A 17,549-nucleotide genomic window follows, 5' to 3' on the forward strand; every position below is an offset into this window, starting at 1 on the left:
TAAGTTGATTTTTAAAATCAAAAATTTACTAAAACGAATATTTGTTTCTCTTGGGGTGGCAGACCGCATTTTTGAATAAATTATAACAAAAGCTATCACTTACCTTACGACTACTCTTCACACAGTTCACACTTAACCATTTAGATAGTATAAGGTTTTTCAACTATTTTCAAAATAAAAAGCATATTACATTCCATATAATTTTATTTAGACATTTAAAATCTTGACAACGATAAATACAACATCAATAAGATTTATATATTGACTAGATGTAAGTATACAATCGACATAAACTTAATCAATTAACACATAAATAAATAACATCTAACTATCGTAATATTAGGCGAACGTGAGTACTAAAACCGCATTAGTAATTTTAGTAAAAGAAAATTCAACTCCAAGTCTACGTCAACAACTGTCTTCGCGGTATTCTGAGTATCTTCTGGATCGAGATCACTCACGAGCAACCGATTAGTCAGCAGATCAAGTGACGCCAGTGGAAATGGATAGGCCATACAATCCGAAGAGATTCCAATTATAACCCCAAGCAGGCGCTTGATGGGCAAGGAAAGCGGAATCGTGGCCGTCCCAAGCGAACCTGGGGTCCTACAGATGAGGCAAAGAGAGCTGGAAAGACTAGGTGCGACATGAAATACGAGTCTCAAGACCGAAGGCGATGGAGACTCATTGTTTAAGGTTATATTTACTCGAGTTAAGTCATGTTTTTGTCCAAAAGACATTTTCTTTGACACCATAAATTTTAAGCAAAAATCTAATTGTCTTTAAAATGTTCGGTTAAGCCTTACCAAGCACTAAGGAGAAAGCGTTTTTTGATTTTCACATCTATTTGGGTTACATCATAGGTATAAATTTAATTATTTTAGGCATATCAGGAACGTAATTCGGGAAGTTTTATGAGAATCAAGAGCGAAGTTATAAGTCCCGTCTTTAATACAAAATTTCAATATTTATGAATAAGATATTACACATAAATTTACTTAATGCCTTAGTAAATTAAGGATTTGGATCCATTTCATACGAAATATGTAAATATTCACAAAAAATCGTTTGTAATCTTATACATAGAATACAATAGAAAGGTCTGGAACCAGATGAACCATCGTAATTGCGATCTTGAATTAAAAATTAGGAAATATTAATACACTTAATATTTTCTATTGATTTTGTATGCCGAAAACTCTGGTTGGTTTAAAACCTAAGTCCTGAGCGTCAGTATAAAACTTATCAAAATTACTAGCAAGTATATGGTGAGTTCTTTCTGAATTTTATATTATATTTTCATATTTCGATAATGACGCAAACATTAAATATCATCCTTACCTGCAATGCATATGCAATTTGAACCGCAAGCGTGCTGCAAAATCTTGTAATTGAACAATCAATAATATGTGAAATGCATTGTATAAACTTGGACTTAAAGTCCTTTCAAACCATTTCTATGATTAATTGAATTATATTTTTTCTTTGGTTTAAAGCCGAGAGAATATAGATTTTGATAGGTAAATACTCTATATAAATTTGTAGGCCATAGTAGGCCATACTAAACATTGAATACAATACTAATGAGATCTAAAGCCATAAACAGTTTAGGCCTATTTTGTCTTTCGTGTCAAGAACCAGGTCTGCATCGGCACTGCTTTTCCTTTCATGGAGACATGACCGCGGTATGTCAGATCGAATTGTTCGTCATAGTTGTCTTCACGCATAAGGTAACTAGCGGCAAGAAATTATTATTATTCTAAATATAAATAATTACAATATTATAATATATATATATGTATATATAATCCTTATTTTCTAAAAAAATATATAATAATTATATCTAAACTCAAATGTCTTAATATTATAATAAAATGAACATTGGGCAAACGGCCGGGCACATCTGATGATAAGTGATATCGCCCATGGACACTCTTAATGAGGGTTCCCGAGAGGGTTGCCAGCTTCGACTATTAAGTATAATTTTATTAAAGAAAACACTTTTTCAACGGATTGAAGTTATGTATTATTATAAACTTATAATTATTTTACATAATCGTAACCACGCATGGTGTAAAGCACGCGAAACGACGGGAAAAAAATTAAAATTATGTAAAATAATTATAAGTTTATAATAATACATAACTTCAATCCGTTGAAAAAGTGTTTTCTTTAAATGTGTAAAAGTTATTTTAATAAAAGACAATACTATAATTTTATTATATAAGAGATTTTAAGTGGTTAGATGTTATGTCCGAAAAAATGCCAAATTTTTTCTACGCAACACTAAAGTTATATATTAAATTTCTCGATAAGGTAGCAATCATTTTGTATTGTTATATGTGTCTCTAAAAAGGACCAAAGGGAAAGAGAAGAAGGCGCCCTAAATAAACATGGACAGAAGAAATAGAAGCAATAGCAGGAAGCGAAGGCTAAGCTATATAGGTGACAAGAAAAAAAATTAAGCTGTATGTTTTTTGTAATGATTGTAACTTAAACGGGCTTTTATTATTATTATGTCTTTGTGAAAGTGACACGTGATACAAAACTAGAAAAAGGGCTTCCAATCAATAGGATTAAAATGCACATCTAAGTTTTCGTTATTCGGATTTACGCGTAGAAAACAGTCGTAGTTCGTACTTGAAAGACTGTGGTGATTCAATTGATACGAAATAAGTATAGCGCGAAAGAGGTTTTATCCATTTTGACAGACCAAATCGAGATGGATTCATTTATGGATTTTTATTTCGACGAAGTATTCATAAATCTGGATAGAGATTGTCTAAACGAGCGATACAAGAGACGGGAACTAGTGCAGTATTTTAATTCTGTGATTACCGGTTGTGCCAAAGGTTACATTGACCAAATACGATAATTTAGTTACTGGAATACCTTTGTTTTTCTTTGCGTAAATTGTTATTTTACAATCATATCATACAGGTTTAGGATACATGTGATTGTTATTCCTATTCGTATCGCTTTTTGTATTGAAATAATTTAACCCAGGTCAGCGATACTATTATCGCTTGTACTAGAATACAAAGGTTTAGACATATTAAAAAACCTAAAAAGGCGGCTTTCAAAAGCAGATTGAAAACAGCTGTTTCGTACTATTTTTATAGACCTGGTGACAAAGAGGAGGCTCAACTAATGTAAAGTGATACCGACCATGGTCTCTCAATGCCAGAAGGCTCGCGAGTGCGTTACCGGACCTTTACTACTACTACCGGTCGTATTATTTCGTTCAAAGCCAACATTACTATTATCATTTGCGTAATGTAAGTCTAACTAATTTCAGGACAAAATAGATCCGATAACGCAACATGCAAGAACTTCGTGAATTCGGCTCTTAAGTACCACAATAACTGTAAGTCGGAAAATGGTGACGTGTGCCTTATGGGGAAGTACCACAATCTCTTATATATAGCCATGAAGTTGGCTTTTGACTGGAGCTTACAGGATAATGGAGTAGTCGCTGCATTGTTAGATGAGCTGTACGCTTGTGAGCGGACTTTTGAAAGGATATTTTTAGGTAAGTATACATAAATATAGTGGAAATTGAAATTGATTTAGAGATTCGTTGAATTGGGCTATGTGATCTGCATCTGCCACCAGTAGAAAATTAAAAAATCTTGGAAGATCCGTACAAAAATTGGTATTCTTATCAACCTAATACCAACAAGGTCTGTACGATTATTTCATCACGCTGAAAGATCCAAATTAATAAGAATAAGACGTTATCTAACCGGCTTGCCTTAGACCCAAAAAGTCGACGGCGTGCGTCAGGCACAGAAGGCTGATCACCTACTTGCCTATTCGATTAACAAATTATCATAAAACACATACAGAAATGAGACCCAGACCTAAAAATGTTGTAGCTCCATTGATCTTTTTCAAATGATCATAAAACACATACAGAAATGAGATCCAGACCTAAAAAGGTTGTAGCTCCATTGATCTTTTTTATTTTTTATCTAATTAGGAAGTTTATTCCATTTAATTTGTTGATCATTCTGTGGCCATAACATTTCACAGTATTGACGGCCTAAAGTTTCTCATAACTTAATTAAAAATTGATTTCCAGGTGCAATCTTTGGTACCTCAGCACCATACTTCTTAGCCGGATGGAAGTCGGACTTCGTAGACCGAGAGGAAAACGTTCACGCCCTAGTCTTCTTCTTAGATCACGCAACGAACGCAAATTTAGAATTCAAAGACGAAGAGAAGAGTTATCGCTTTATAGACGTTCCTTTGGAGAGCTGTGGCAAAGCTTCGCCAGTACGAGTGGTTATACAGATGGGAGCCGCTGAAATTCTGATGATCCTACTCCGATTTGGGGCTAGAATAACCGCGGACCACGTATCGAGTAACCCCATAGAGACAATCCTGGACCGGCTTCAGGAGTATAACCGACAGTATCCCAATGAATTGGTCACTTGTTTGAAGCTGACTTTGAGGGCCGTACCACATTTGAATTTGACAGTTGACAAGAGCGCTTTAAAGCATCTAGAATTGCCAGAAGATTATAATTATCAACGAAGAATTGTATTGGAAAAGTACGGGGAGATTTTAAAGGATCATTTAGTGCCCAGTTCAAGGTGTGGGTTGCAACCAGTTGAGTTGAAGCACTTATGTCGTTGTCAAATTAGGTATGTTTTGTGGGGGAATTTTGAGTTGCCATTTGGGATACAAAATTTGCCGCTACCGATGTCTTTGAAGAAGTACTTGGATTTGTGTGAGGATTGAGATTTTTTATTGTTTCAATATAAATATTAAATAAACTTTTTTGGAAATATAATCTTTATTTAAAATAACGAGGTTACTTTTATTATGTATCATTAATATTATTTATTACGTATTTTAGCTTAGCTTCTAAGCTACTATAATTATTCTAGAAAAAAAATAGATTACGTAAATTTTTAACGCCTTCTAAGGCAAGTAGATCAATATTTTATACAGTTTGCAGACAAGAGCCCCCGTGAATATATTATAATATATTGAGAAAACCTTATTTATGATCACCTGATAATGAGTCTTATGATCCATCGCAGATATTTAATACACCTGTATATCTATGAAATATGTTAATATTTAAAAAATATATGAAAAATTTACTTATTAACCTAAAGTTACATATGAAGACATAGACATAGGAAAGGGTTGTGTAACCAACAACCACCACCGAAATTAACTCATGCCTTGATGAATTTTGAAAACTAAGATTATTCAAAATAACTAACTTTTTAAAATAAAACTAAACAAAAACCTCAACAAAATTCTAATACCTGTGCGTATCCTCGCTGACATTAATAGTCCCCGGTACGCCGGTGGTCTCGCATCTGCTTGTCAGGTTGACAGTGTTCCCGAAGAGGCAGTACCGCGGCATACGATGGCCGATCACTCCCGTCACCACTTCGCCGGAGTGGATCCCGATTGTTATTCCCTAAATAATTTCAAGTAGATTTTCAAGGCTATAAAGTAAAAAAGAACTATATGGCATCATCGTGGCGGATAAATCTTTTCTATAAAATTGTGTTTACGATGTGACTATACATGATGAATGGACATCAAACTCAAACTCAAAATAACTTTATTCAAATAGGTAAACAAGTACACATATGAATGTCAGAAAACAAGTTAAATTAATTGTAAATTTTCATTTGCTATCATCATATCTTTAGTTAAAACGGTGTAACTAATTTATTATTATGATTAAAGCGGTCTATTAAAAGTTAACTTAAATTACACTTATCATTCATTACATTCAAATTTCAATTAAATTTTTAATACGGCGATTATGTTTATAGGTAGTAGAGATAGCGGCAAACTTTGAGCATTAAACAAGGGAGTGGGGGTAAGTTTACGCATCGTATACAGCGCGGAACACAAACGCCAACCTTAAGATTTACCACTCACGCCATCGGCACGTCACTCTACCCCCTCCCCCTTCCAGTGATACCTTAAAATCGCTTCTGCACAGGCAAGGATATTTGTTCAAGATGTTTGCCGGTATCTGTACCAAAGAAACGATTCGTTTAAGTTAAGTCTTACCACAGGTTCTCCATCAACAGTGACGGTTTTGGATAAGTCCATCATCTCCAGAGCGAGGAGGCAGATGTGCTTAGCATGGCCTTCTTTGTACTCTGGCAGACCAGATACCGCCATGTACTTGTCACCTACTGTTTCCACCTGAAAAAGAAATAAAATTATAACACGTATGAATCACGTAATTTATGTCAAATTTTTACTTGAAACATATTAAGAAAAACACTTTTAAACGAATTGAAGCTATGTATTATTATTATAAACTTATAATTATTTACATAATTTTAAATTTAAATTTTCCGACGTTTCGCGTGCTTTACAGCGTGCGTGGTCACGGTGACTGAAGACAAAAGGTGTTGCATGTCAAAAGTATCACAGCTGTAGAGAAAGTTGTGTTATCTGTATTTATTGTCACACACACATTGTCAATCTATAAAATATAATAGTCAATATTATAGTAAGAATTGTTCCATAATATATATTTTTTTATATAACAAGGGGCCAATGAGCAGGAGGCTCAGCTGATGGTAAAATGAAGAAGGCTCGCATTTAAGAGTTGGTACGCACTTTACTTTAAGTGCTCTAGTCAAATTTGTTCGGAAATAATTCGGTGGGCAGCTGGTTCCACATAGTGGTGGTGCGTGGCAAAAACTGCCTTAGAAAACGCTCAGTTGAGGAACGACGAATGTCGAGGTGACACGGGTGGAATTTCGTATTCTGCCTCGACGTCCAATGATGAAACTCAGACGCAGGTATTTTATCGTAAACGTATAATACGATAAACGGTAGAGGCAAGGATTACTTCGAATTACGGCCTATAGATGGCGCAATTCATCAAGTACCTTATAAACGTCGGGATTCCTCTTCGGATCGGTGAGCACGTCGAAGGCCGTGTAGAGATCGTTGAGCATTTTGACAATCTTCATGGCACCCTTGTGGTCAATGTTCCTGGCGCAGTAGTTGGCGAATCCGACGATACCGCTGAACAGAAGGGTTACGGGGTCGTATCTCCGCGCTGGTACGGGACGCCGGTGACGTAGTTCCGTCGCTACGCTCATGGGTAATACCGAGTATAGGAGTCTGCAGATAACAAAGGACAACGGAGAATAATAATTCAGTGGCACAGCAATCCTGACCCGGTCTAAGGTTCTCTATCTCTTCTAAAAGAACTTAGCGATTAAAAAGAGTAGCAGAGTTTATTACCGTGTAAGGGCCTTGTTTAGAGAACTGGCAATAAGTATGTAATACTCTGTATGGTCAGAGATAATATAATATCAGAATCGTCTAAATTCATATAAAAATTAAAATAGATAAAAAGAGATCATACATATGGTCGCTTGATATGTTGCATATGATATGCGTTAAAGGCCTATCTATATATCTTTGAAAATCAAAGAAGTTGAATAACTTTAATATTTTTTAGTTAATTATACCAAGTTCAAATTAACAACCACTGTTGAACAGTGGTTGTTAATCCACAGTCTTTAAGTATATGTCGATGCGATAAGTAGGGAATACTTATCGTTTAATTCGTAAATTAAAATACTGTTGAATGGTTTATCCATTTGATTCCCTGACAAGGGTAAAATACTCTTTAATAAACTATAAAAAAAACCAGTGGCGCTACAACCTATTTATGTCTGGGCCTCGGATTTCTGTGTCTGTTTCGTGATCATTTGTCAATAAAATAGACAAGAATTCGATCAGCCTGTGTCTGACTGATGGACTTTTTGGATCTAAGGCAAGCCAGTTTCCTCACAATGTTCATTCACAATTCGAGCGAATGTTTAATGCATAGACACACATACAAAGAAGTCCAATGGTATACAACCGGGGATCTAGATTCGCACGCTGAAGCCACTAGACACTGCTCTAAATGGATTATTACCTATCAGTCTTCTGCTTCTCAGCCTCCAGTTCCCTATATGTGTGCTGAAGTTTGTCGGTGAGAACCTCCAAATTCTGAGTGAGCTTGTAGTCAGCCTCGAACTGCTCGGACATCAGCACCAAGTCTCTTGTGGCGTCGTGGAGAGGGATGTCGGAGATGCAGAGGCCGCGACTGGAATTTTATATTCTTAAATATATTTTTTATTTGGTCACAAATAGTTCACAACAGATATAAATAATATAGAAATTCTATAATAGTATCCGTAATCCAGTATTATACCTGGATGTTACATGTATTATATGAAAGAAAATGGCTAGCTCTAGCTGGAGGCAGTTAGCCCATCCTTCACTTGAGCAGTGGTTCTTTCAAATAAGAAATTGATATTACTTAGTATATATAAAAATATTGTAATTTATTTTCCATTAAAAATTATAATATGATAATTTTTACTTTGATTTTGCAAGAAATAAATAGGTCTTTTTTTTTAAATTTATTATTTGTATGATAAATTGAATGAGATACTGTGTTAACTATAAAGTTTGAGGTCCTTATAAAAATAATTTGTATCAAATACAAAATAGGGTACAGCCATATTCATACAATGGGAAAAATATGAAATGTGTAATTTGGAAAAACAAATAACGGGTTATACGGTAAATAATAATAATAATACATAGCTTCAATCCGTTTAAAAAGTGTTTTCTTAATGTGTAAAAGCTATGTTAACAAAAGACAATACTAAATAACGGGTTTTACAAATATTGCTTTTAGATTTTTTAATCGCCAAACGTTATACAATGTGTACGATTCCTAGATAATCGGGGTGTTTTAAATAATAGAGTTTTTTTTCCTCCATATCAACCACTCGCGTACAGCAATAGAATAATAATAATTTATTTCAAGAATATCGTACAAAAAGGTGGTACAATAGTAGGTTCGTATATTCTGCCACACACAATGGCGCGAAAATTTGTCTTCAAAGGAGTTTTACATTTTACATTATTAGGCATATGAATTGGTCAATTCTTATATTATTTGATTCGTACATCATATCAAATGTTATTCAATTTATATCAACTACAGTGTCTCACGCAAATAATCATATATTGAATAATACATTTTTCCGAAAAGTAATACACCAAGTCGGTTTTTAAAGATCGGAAGATCTTTTAATTCTTTTCGTAAATTATTGTAAACCTTAATAGCCATCCAAAAGGTGTTTTTTGGCAGAGCCAATTTCTCCCCATGTCTACTTCTTACTTCTACTTCTACATTCGAATAAAAAATATGTATGTTTCTGTGCACGAATAAGGACATTTCTAAAATATAAATACAGGGAAGTACGCAACTATAAGATACTCCACGGTTTGCTCTAATACATTTCTTTTGAGCCTTAAAAACTCTATCTACTTCGACTGAATTTACCCAAACTATAAATCCATATCTAATAATAGATGAAACATATGCATGATAAGCAGCCAATACCGTATCATGGTTAACAGTTTCTCTTAGTCGTTTTAATATAAGCGAAATTATGAAATGTTAATAGCTATATAACGAATGAATGCGATGTCAAAGAGAGTGCCTTTGTTTGGCTATACTCTCGGGGTGTGACTCCAAGTATTTAGGAAATCCTGAATGAGTAAATCTCTTGGCTCGTACACAAAGCATCAATACAATTACCGTGTCAGATCATCAAGATTGGTGACACTGGGGTAGCATTGGAAGACAACCACGTCGGTTTCAGGGATGTATAACATTTGGCCCTGGAATATAAAAAAAATATGTCGGTATCTGTGGTTTGATAATAAATGTGGAAAGATTTATACAGAAATCAATTTAACTTGAATTAAAAACGAATTTGGTTGAGTAAGTTTTTCTTATACAATGACAAATATTAGCAGGATTTTTTATTGTTACTTTTAATTTAATTAAGCATATTGACTATGTGAGAAAAGAGGAAAATTTAAAATAATGGTGTAATTTAGTTCAATAATATTTTCTATCATATAGTAAATCAATTAACAAGACAAACCCATAACTAATTTCGACTTTTAATTTTTCATATTTTCTATAAAAAGTACCTTCAATCGCAAAGAAGCGATGTCCTCATGATGATCACTGACACTCATTTCCTCCGGCTTCGTCTTCAGAACATACACCGTGTTAATGTGAGCCAACACATTAGCGAATGTCATCTCAAGGTGAGGTCGTACCTGAACCGAAAAAGTTTTTTTAACTTTTAATTTAAGCAGCGTCAACATTAATATTCAAGAAATGTATATAGGACTGTGATTGTGTAGCAGGAAATTAGTCGCTTATATGGGTCAATGTCTGCCGTCAGTAGTAAAATGAAATTGTTTATAATAATAATTAATTACATTTAGACAGACATACATTAACACAGATCCTTTTTCATAAGTACAACTTTAGAGTAATTTTAGTACCAACATAAACAAATAAAAAATAAAAAAATGAAAGAAATAAAGGAACAGATTACTCTTGTCTTCCAGAGCTGACAAGCGTACGAACAATTTGCTACTATTTGTACTAAGGACTGCTTCTACTGACTCGCAATCTGGGTAAAAATGATCCGTTCTTTTCTAACGTATCGTCCAGAAGTCATCAAGTATGTACAAGGCACTGCAAAAGCGTGGCAGTCCCAAGAGAATTCTACAGGCGGTGGTAAATTAAAAGCCCTAGGCACTTAGCGACCCAGCAGTACAAGTACATAGTGTGCTTGTGTTGATATTTTGGCAGTAAGCCTAAATTATTATTATTAGGTGATCAACCTACGCTCTTTAATAACAGTTTAAAACGTATGAACAAATCCTTCTGTTATATTAAGTACTAGCTGACCCAGCAAACGTCCTTTTGCCATGTATATTATTTATAGGAAAAAATTTTTAGTTCAATAAAAATAACCTATCTACTATAATAAAAATAGGGGTTGGTAGTAGAGGGGTGATAATTAAGGGTTGTATGTATTTTTGTATGCTTATCTTAAAAAAATTAAAACACAAGTAATGTCTAAAAAATAAAAAATAAATTTTGGGTTGGACACCACTCATAACTTAGGAAAGGAAATATAGATTTTTTATTTATATAAAAATACACAAATTATGAAAGCTTTCTAAAAATTGTCTACTTCTTTATCGATTAAAGAAATAATTAGTCTTTGTCTCATATGTGTATGTATGTGTGTGTATGAAACCCAAACATCGATAATATAAAATTTGATTGGAAATTACCGTCTCCAAAACATCGGTGATCTTGCAACCGGGCTTGTTAAGTCTCGGCAAGAGTCGAGTGACGGAGCGACCCGCTTGGACTATGTTCAGCTCCCGATCAAACATCAGATGGAATGGAAATACGCGGCAAAATGTCGCTGGACTGACCTTCGGCTCTGGAATTATAATCATGAAAAGGATTAAAGTTCTAAAGCTTTTACTGTTTGTTACTGATTCTTGGAATGAAACAAGCACCTTAGCCGAAATTATCAACCAGATATATCAGATCGCACGTCTGTCTTAAAACAATACTCTGATTGGCTTATGTAACAACAACAACAGTGGCGCTACAACTTTTATATCTGGGTCTCAGATTTTTAAACCGCATATAGAAAGTCCATTGGTGAACAGCCGAGAATGAAACCACAACCTCAAAAATGAATGTATCTTAAATTTTATGTAAATAGAACCTTTAGACAAAGTCCGTATCTCTGTCATCTCTGGCGCGGTTCCCCTTCCAGTAGATGTCTCAGTAATGAGGTACTGGACATGGTCGCACTCCTCTTTTGTCTTCAGGATTTCTACCTGCACTTCTGTGTTATGCAGCTTGCTTGTAACTGTCTGAAATTGTTAGAGATTCTAAATGTCTGAACTGTTAGCGTGTTAATTGAGAGTATAGCGCTTTTGATAAGAACACAAAATACGATAAGTTAACTTTTCTATAAATGAATGTATGAATTTCGAAAGTACGTAAATTCATTTTTGATAGTTGTCAAATCGAAAGAAGATTGAGAAGACATATCTTGAATCTGTCTTATTCTTGTAAGCAACTGCAAACATCACTTGTTATATTAATATAAAAAAATGGAATGGAAGTAACACCGTTCAGAAGTGATTGCATAGAATCTTATGATAAAGTGTGATTTTCCATTTTAGAGATCAAAACCAACAAAATGTTACAGGCGCAAAATTTTATATCGCGATTAGGTATTGCTTTCTGGAATACAATTCGTGTTCTTCTATTTTGTATTATGGTTTGACACATAAAACCAGCGTAAAAGTATTTCATATATTCTAACACTGTATATTTGTTTTTAAAAAGTCGTTTATTTACAAAGATAATTGTACAAAAATAGGCATTTAAGACATAGTAATTATCATAATAATAACTGTTCTTATGAACAGTTAATAATAAATGTTGTCAAAACGTTGTCTATGTACTCAACATAGAACATACATCAAGGCACCTTGTCTTTAAAAATTTAATCACCATCCCCTTAAAGCATTACACGGCAGTGATCTATAGCTTCTAGTAAGGCTAATGTTATCTGTATTTTAATGTATATTGGTGATTATATGTTCTATCTTGTTCTGGATGGAAAAATAGAATAGATGCTGTTCAGACGTAAGCGCTCACATTACCTTAACAATACCAATCACGATGTGCTCGAGTCCTGGCCTGTCGGAATAGTAATGAAGGACCAAAGCCCCATCTTCCGGCCGCTCCGTACAACGAAAGGACGGCGCGCGCATTCCTGGGTATAATGTACCCAAGTGGTCATGAAGACCGTCTAGATTCTAATAAACAAAATTTAAGCTTATTTGATAAAAATAAAACAGTCTCCCGTTTCAGTGAAGTACTCATCTCACTTTTCTTCAAATCATAAATACAATTTAACAGAAAGAGACAAAACAGTAATTTAGGGAGCGTTCAAGTATTACGTCACGCAATTTTTGGAGATTCTTAACCCTTCCATGGGGGTGGGGCCCCATGAAACGCGCTGTAACATTTCTATATCCAATAGTTAAAACGTTTCGTGACCAACCCCAGTGACTTTATACGTAAAACTTACCATTATGTCACCACATAATGTACTGGAAAGTGGAAAATAATATTAACAATAACACGTAATTAATCCCCGCCCCGCGTCGTAACTAAATTCGTCGTAAATTCATTACGTAATATTTGATCGCTCCCTTAGTCAAAAGAGTATACTTAGACTTGAATAAGGAGATTAGTCTTTATCTATCCTTATAAATATTTCACTCCATAAAATATATTTTATAATAAGTAATAATAATAATAATTTTTCGCGCAATTTTCTCATTTTTTTCTTTCATAAAAACGTTCTCCTGACAAACACAACAAAAAGCGTAGCGAAATCAGTCCAGCCGTTCATGCGTGATACCGTGTCCAAGGGAAATAGGGATTTATTTTAAAATTAAACTAACCATACTATCTATATGGCACTCATGGTCAGTTATAATGCCAAAAGGCTCGAGAGTGTGATGCCGGCCTTTTAGAAATTGGTTCGCTCTTTTCTTATACTTCAGTTAGCATCTGGTTCAACTCTCAGTTATGGAACCATCTAGGATACACCTATGTAGTCTGGACTCAGTTTGCATACTTAGACGCCCGTGGTGCTTAATGTGCTGGCTTATGAGGCCAGCCTAGCAACTTCCAGAAGCTCAAACGTTTCCTGGGCATTTCGCAGGCCTCGTAGAGCGAATAGTAACCAATGATATAGTTATTATAAGTGGATTATTGGATCGCACGCGAAACGTCGGGAAAAAATTAAAATTTAGAATTATGTAAATAATTATAAGTTTTTAATAATAGTACATAGCTTTAATCCGTTCAAAAAGTGAATTACCTGTAAGAAATCGCGAGGTGTAGCTCCAAGGACTTGAAGAATCTTGTCATAGCCAGAATCTTGACAGAACTCGAAGAATGTCATACCGAATAGCTCAAGTATTTCATTCGCTGGTGTCTCTGTAAATTGTGATTTATGTTGTTTTCTATATCCACAGAACCAAAATATAACTATATAAATCTAACTAATCATATTCTATATTTAAATATACATTCTATATTGCCTATACATTACAATTGTAATGTATTGGCAATGCTATTGTGCTATTGTTCATTTCGAATTATTCGGTATTTTATCAATACGAAATTGAAGCCTCAATTAATTGTCAATGTATGGGTGTGTGTATAAACTTGTGGAAAGATTTAAAGACTGGATGAAAGTGCTAAGTGTATGTAAAAACATATTGGAATTTTACATCTCCCTTAGATCTTTATGTCATAGGCAATTAACGATAGTATCTTTATCTGTTGCCATAGACAAACCATCGTAACCATTGTACCGCGGTACATATCCAGTCCATGTTTTATAATGGAAAAGAATCTTACGCAATACTTCGACGGCAGCTGTTATAAGGTTGTATGTGATTTCATCGTCATATATCTGCCGAACAAGGAATGATCCTTCCATCGCCACCTCAGCCTTTTTCCTAAAAAATACCAAGAGAAGTCAGATAAACATTGTGTGAAAGGTAGGAAGTACTTCAGATTTAAGGAAATAATCCGCGTGTTTAAACAAACTGCTTAGGTAGAACTTACAACATAAGTAAATCGTTTATTAATCTTATTTTATAGTCTATATAACGTATATAAAAATAAAATTAAATTGTAAAATTATTATGAATATATGACAATACAACACGCACTACTTCGCTTTCAACCACTCAAAATTTCTTAAGAATGTCAACGTTTCAACGAATACAAATATAAAAGCTATTTAATTAAAAAAATACTTTTACAAAAGCTCTTACTTGATTTTCTCCCATATTTCCACCCCATAAGCTTTCATCACCAATAACTCCAACGCATAGTTGACAAACCCGTACTGAAATTTTTTTTATAAAAATCTTGCATTTGGTACCAAAATGAATTTAAAAAATGTTAGGTATCTTACCATTTCGCGGCTTTATGTTCCTAAAACAAATAAAATTATGTTAACGCCATCTGTGTTACGTTTTAAACTTTAAGCATCAAGTGTGAACTGAAATGTTTACTATCGATGTTGATAGAGGGCAGTTTAAGAAACAATTGTATTACGTGTTACTCAAATGAATAATATTTGCAATTCTCTACATTATAATTCGTTGTTTCTTGTGTAATATTATTGCCAGAATATTATTTATTAATTAAGTTAATAATGACAGCGGATCCAAATATCTTTCACGCTTATACAAATTATTAAGTCATTAAAAAAAAAACAAAATTTATATAACTAACCTTATACAGTAGTTAAATATATTATATTACTTTAAAAACAAAAACCAATCGCTATTGTCACACATTTTTACATTTCTTGCGACGAACGGTGCATTGTTTGAAACTAAAGAACTATTAAATCATAACACGTTACTTACCTCTGCCTAAGGCACTTAATTATGTACGAAAACACTTAAAATACACCATGAACAGCCTTATGAAGCCATATAACTGGTTTATTCGTAATATTTTGTTTGTTTAGGCCGACGCAGAATTTACACCAACCGATCGCGCCAAGAGTTTGGCGAGAACTGGCTTGTGATTGGCGCATTACTGCACAGACTCCAATAAGCAAACAAATATTAAACCATTTCTATATATTAGAGTGTTAAAATTTTTATCTATGAGAATAAAACACAATTATAGATGAAGATAATGCTAATGAATGGTAATTGTTTTAATAATATAGCTGTCAATTGTCAAATTTTAATGCTGAGCGTCTACACTAGATGGTAGCACCTACGCAAAACAAGATAGAAAGATTTTTTAAATACAATTTTATTATTTCATCGTAGGATATACGTATATGAAATTTAAATTTAAATATATATATTGTATTTATTGTTATGAATAGCGAATGGAAAATATTCAAAAGTTATATCGTGTTTTTTGATTCCTTAACATCATTTATTCACAAAATCTATAACAACTGCGTTTTAACTACGCGTGAGTTATTTAACCCAACATTAGTTCAGTAACTCACACATATATATATATTTTAAGGTAAGTAGAAGCGTAAACAAAATGTAAGCAATGCTTGCATACTTGAAGCCAAGCCCTTTAGTTTTTACCAGTTTTTTGTTAATACTGCGTCCCAATCCCACTACCCCTAATGTTATCTTAGCTGTTATAAGCTCATGTTTTAAACAGTTAAAGTCAGTTCTTACCCAGCTTCAAACAGTGTTTTATTAGAACATATACATACAACAACAAAATTAGTACGCTAAAATTTCTTTGAAGCAGTAGTTAAGAAGCCTAATGCTTAAGAAATCTTCAGCGAGTGCCTTTTAATTCTGGATGTGTATGTTTTATGAATAGATCAGAACCTTTAAAGAAACTGATCAACGAAACATATACTAAAAGTGAGGTCAGGCCGTAGCGGACTATAGGATTCAAGCGATCATTTTTGAAGAATTTGCCGTCGTACAAAATTGTAATAAATTAAACGGAAACCACATTACCTCTTCCATTACGTAAGTCAGTTAGAGGCAGGTGAACGCGAAATGATTAATGAACTTTGTACGCATGCCTTGTAATAAATTTAATTATTTCGCCCGTTTTAAATCCTACTTTAATAAATTCTCGGGGACATTGATGATGAGTTATGAAATTTTAAATTTATCTTCAAATAACAGTCAATTAAATTATTATAAAAAGCCTATTAATATTTCGTCGATGTTATTATTGTATGTGTATTGCTTGATATATACGTTTTTGTAGAGGCTATGGAGAATCGGAATGTCTAGAATTAAAAAGAGTGTCCCAGAATGGAATCATAGAATCTAGAGTCTGGTTACACAGTATATTGTTCTAGAATGATTTTATTAAATACTAGCTTACTAACTAGCCCCCGCGAACTTCTCATTAACAAATAAAATATAGGGGTGAAAATTAAGGGTTGTATGTATTTTTATCATAAAAGATAAAACCCCTTATCACTTAGGGGTTTGAAATTTAGATGGTGTCCGATTTTCAGACTTACTGAATATATGCATAAAATTTGTAAGAATCGGTCGAGACCTTTCGGAGGAGTATGGGAACGAACTTTGTGACACGAGAATTTTCTATTATGAAATATAAGTAATACCGAAGTATTCCGAACCAATTCTACGACGTGCGAAAAGTGCGAACCACTTCTGAAAAGGTCGGCAGCGCTTGCGAGCCTTCTGGCAGTACGTGTCCATGGGCGACGGCATGACTTAACATCAGATGAGCCTCCTGCCATAAAATTCTCAATCTCTATAATTTTATGATTTCTTCATTGTTAAAGTATCTTTTGTTAAAATTGTTTATGGTTCGGCTGATATATTACAAAAACTTACAGTAGTTAAAGAAAAATCATAATACTGTCATTAAAATAATTAAAGTAATTATAGAATTAGTATACTTAATGCAATATTGCACTAGTGGTATAGTTACGTTCAAACAAATATTCGTTAATTTCGGCTGAGTCAAGCAAAACATACATGACATATAGGACTTAATTGTACATCCAAATAATAAATATTGTATTAAATTTTTAGACAGTTAAAAACAATAG

At 33.8% G+C, this 17,549-nt stretch overlaps 2 protein-coding genes across 4 annotated transcripts; one reads left to right on the plus strand and one right to left on the minus strand.

Moving 5' to 3' along the window:
- Positions 1-186: 186 nt before the first annotated feature.
- Positions 187-15,525, minus strand: LOC123712117 (guanylate cyclase soluble subunit beta-1). 3 transcript variants are annotated; one of them, XM_045665082.1, is made up of 15 exons: positions 15,388-15,525; positions 14,928-14,947; positions 14,785-14,858; positions 14,363-14,463; positions 13,818-13,936; positions 12,586-12,741; positions 11,634-11,784; positions 11,185-11,339; positions 10,018-10,149; positions 9,617-9,699; positions 7,934-8,104; positions 6,888-7,125; positions 6,052-6,189; positions 5,286-5,443; positions 187-1,734 (listed from the first exon to the last, which is right to left on the minus strand). In XM_045665082.1, the coding sequence occupies exons 2-15, from the start codon at positions 14,928-14,930 to the stop codon at positions 1,614-1,616; spliced, it is 1,800 nt and encodes a 599-aa protein (XP_045521038.1). In that variant the 5' UTR covers positions 14,931-14,947; positions 15,388-15,525; the 3' UTR covers positions 187-1,613. The 3 variants fall into 3 exon arrangements, with proteins under 3 accessions (XP_045521038.1, XP_045521045.1, XP_045521056.1); XM_045665089.1 differs by lacking the exon at positions 14,785-14,858; XM_045665100.1 differs by lacking the exon at positions 187-1,734 and having other exon boundaries at positions 5,353-5,471.
- Positions 2,642-4,811, plus strand: LOC123712136. Its single transcript, XM_045665111.1, has 3 exons — positions 2,642-2,852; positions 3,299-3,532; positions 4,085-4,811. Exons 1-3 carry the CDS (start codon positions 2,723-2,725, stop codon positions 4,744-4,746), a joined length of 1,026 nt encoding a protein of 341 aa, XP_045521067.1. The 5' UTR covers positions 2,642-2,722; the 3' UTR covers positions 4,747-4,811.
- Positions 15,526-17,549: the final 2,024 nt, after the last annotated feature.

This window comes from Pieris brassicae, chromosome 1 (genome assembly GCF_905147105.1).
Source record: "Pieris brassicae chromosome 1, ilPieBrab1.1, whole genome shotgun sequence".
NCBI lineage: Eukaryota > Metazoa > Arthropoda > Insecta > Lepidoptera > Pieridae > Pieris > Pieris brassicae.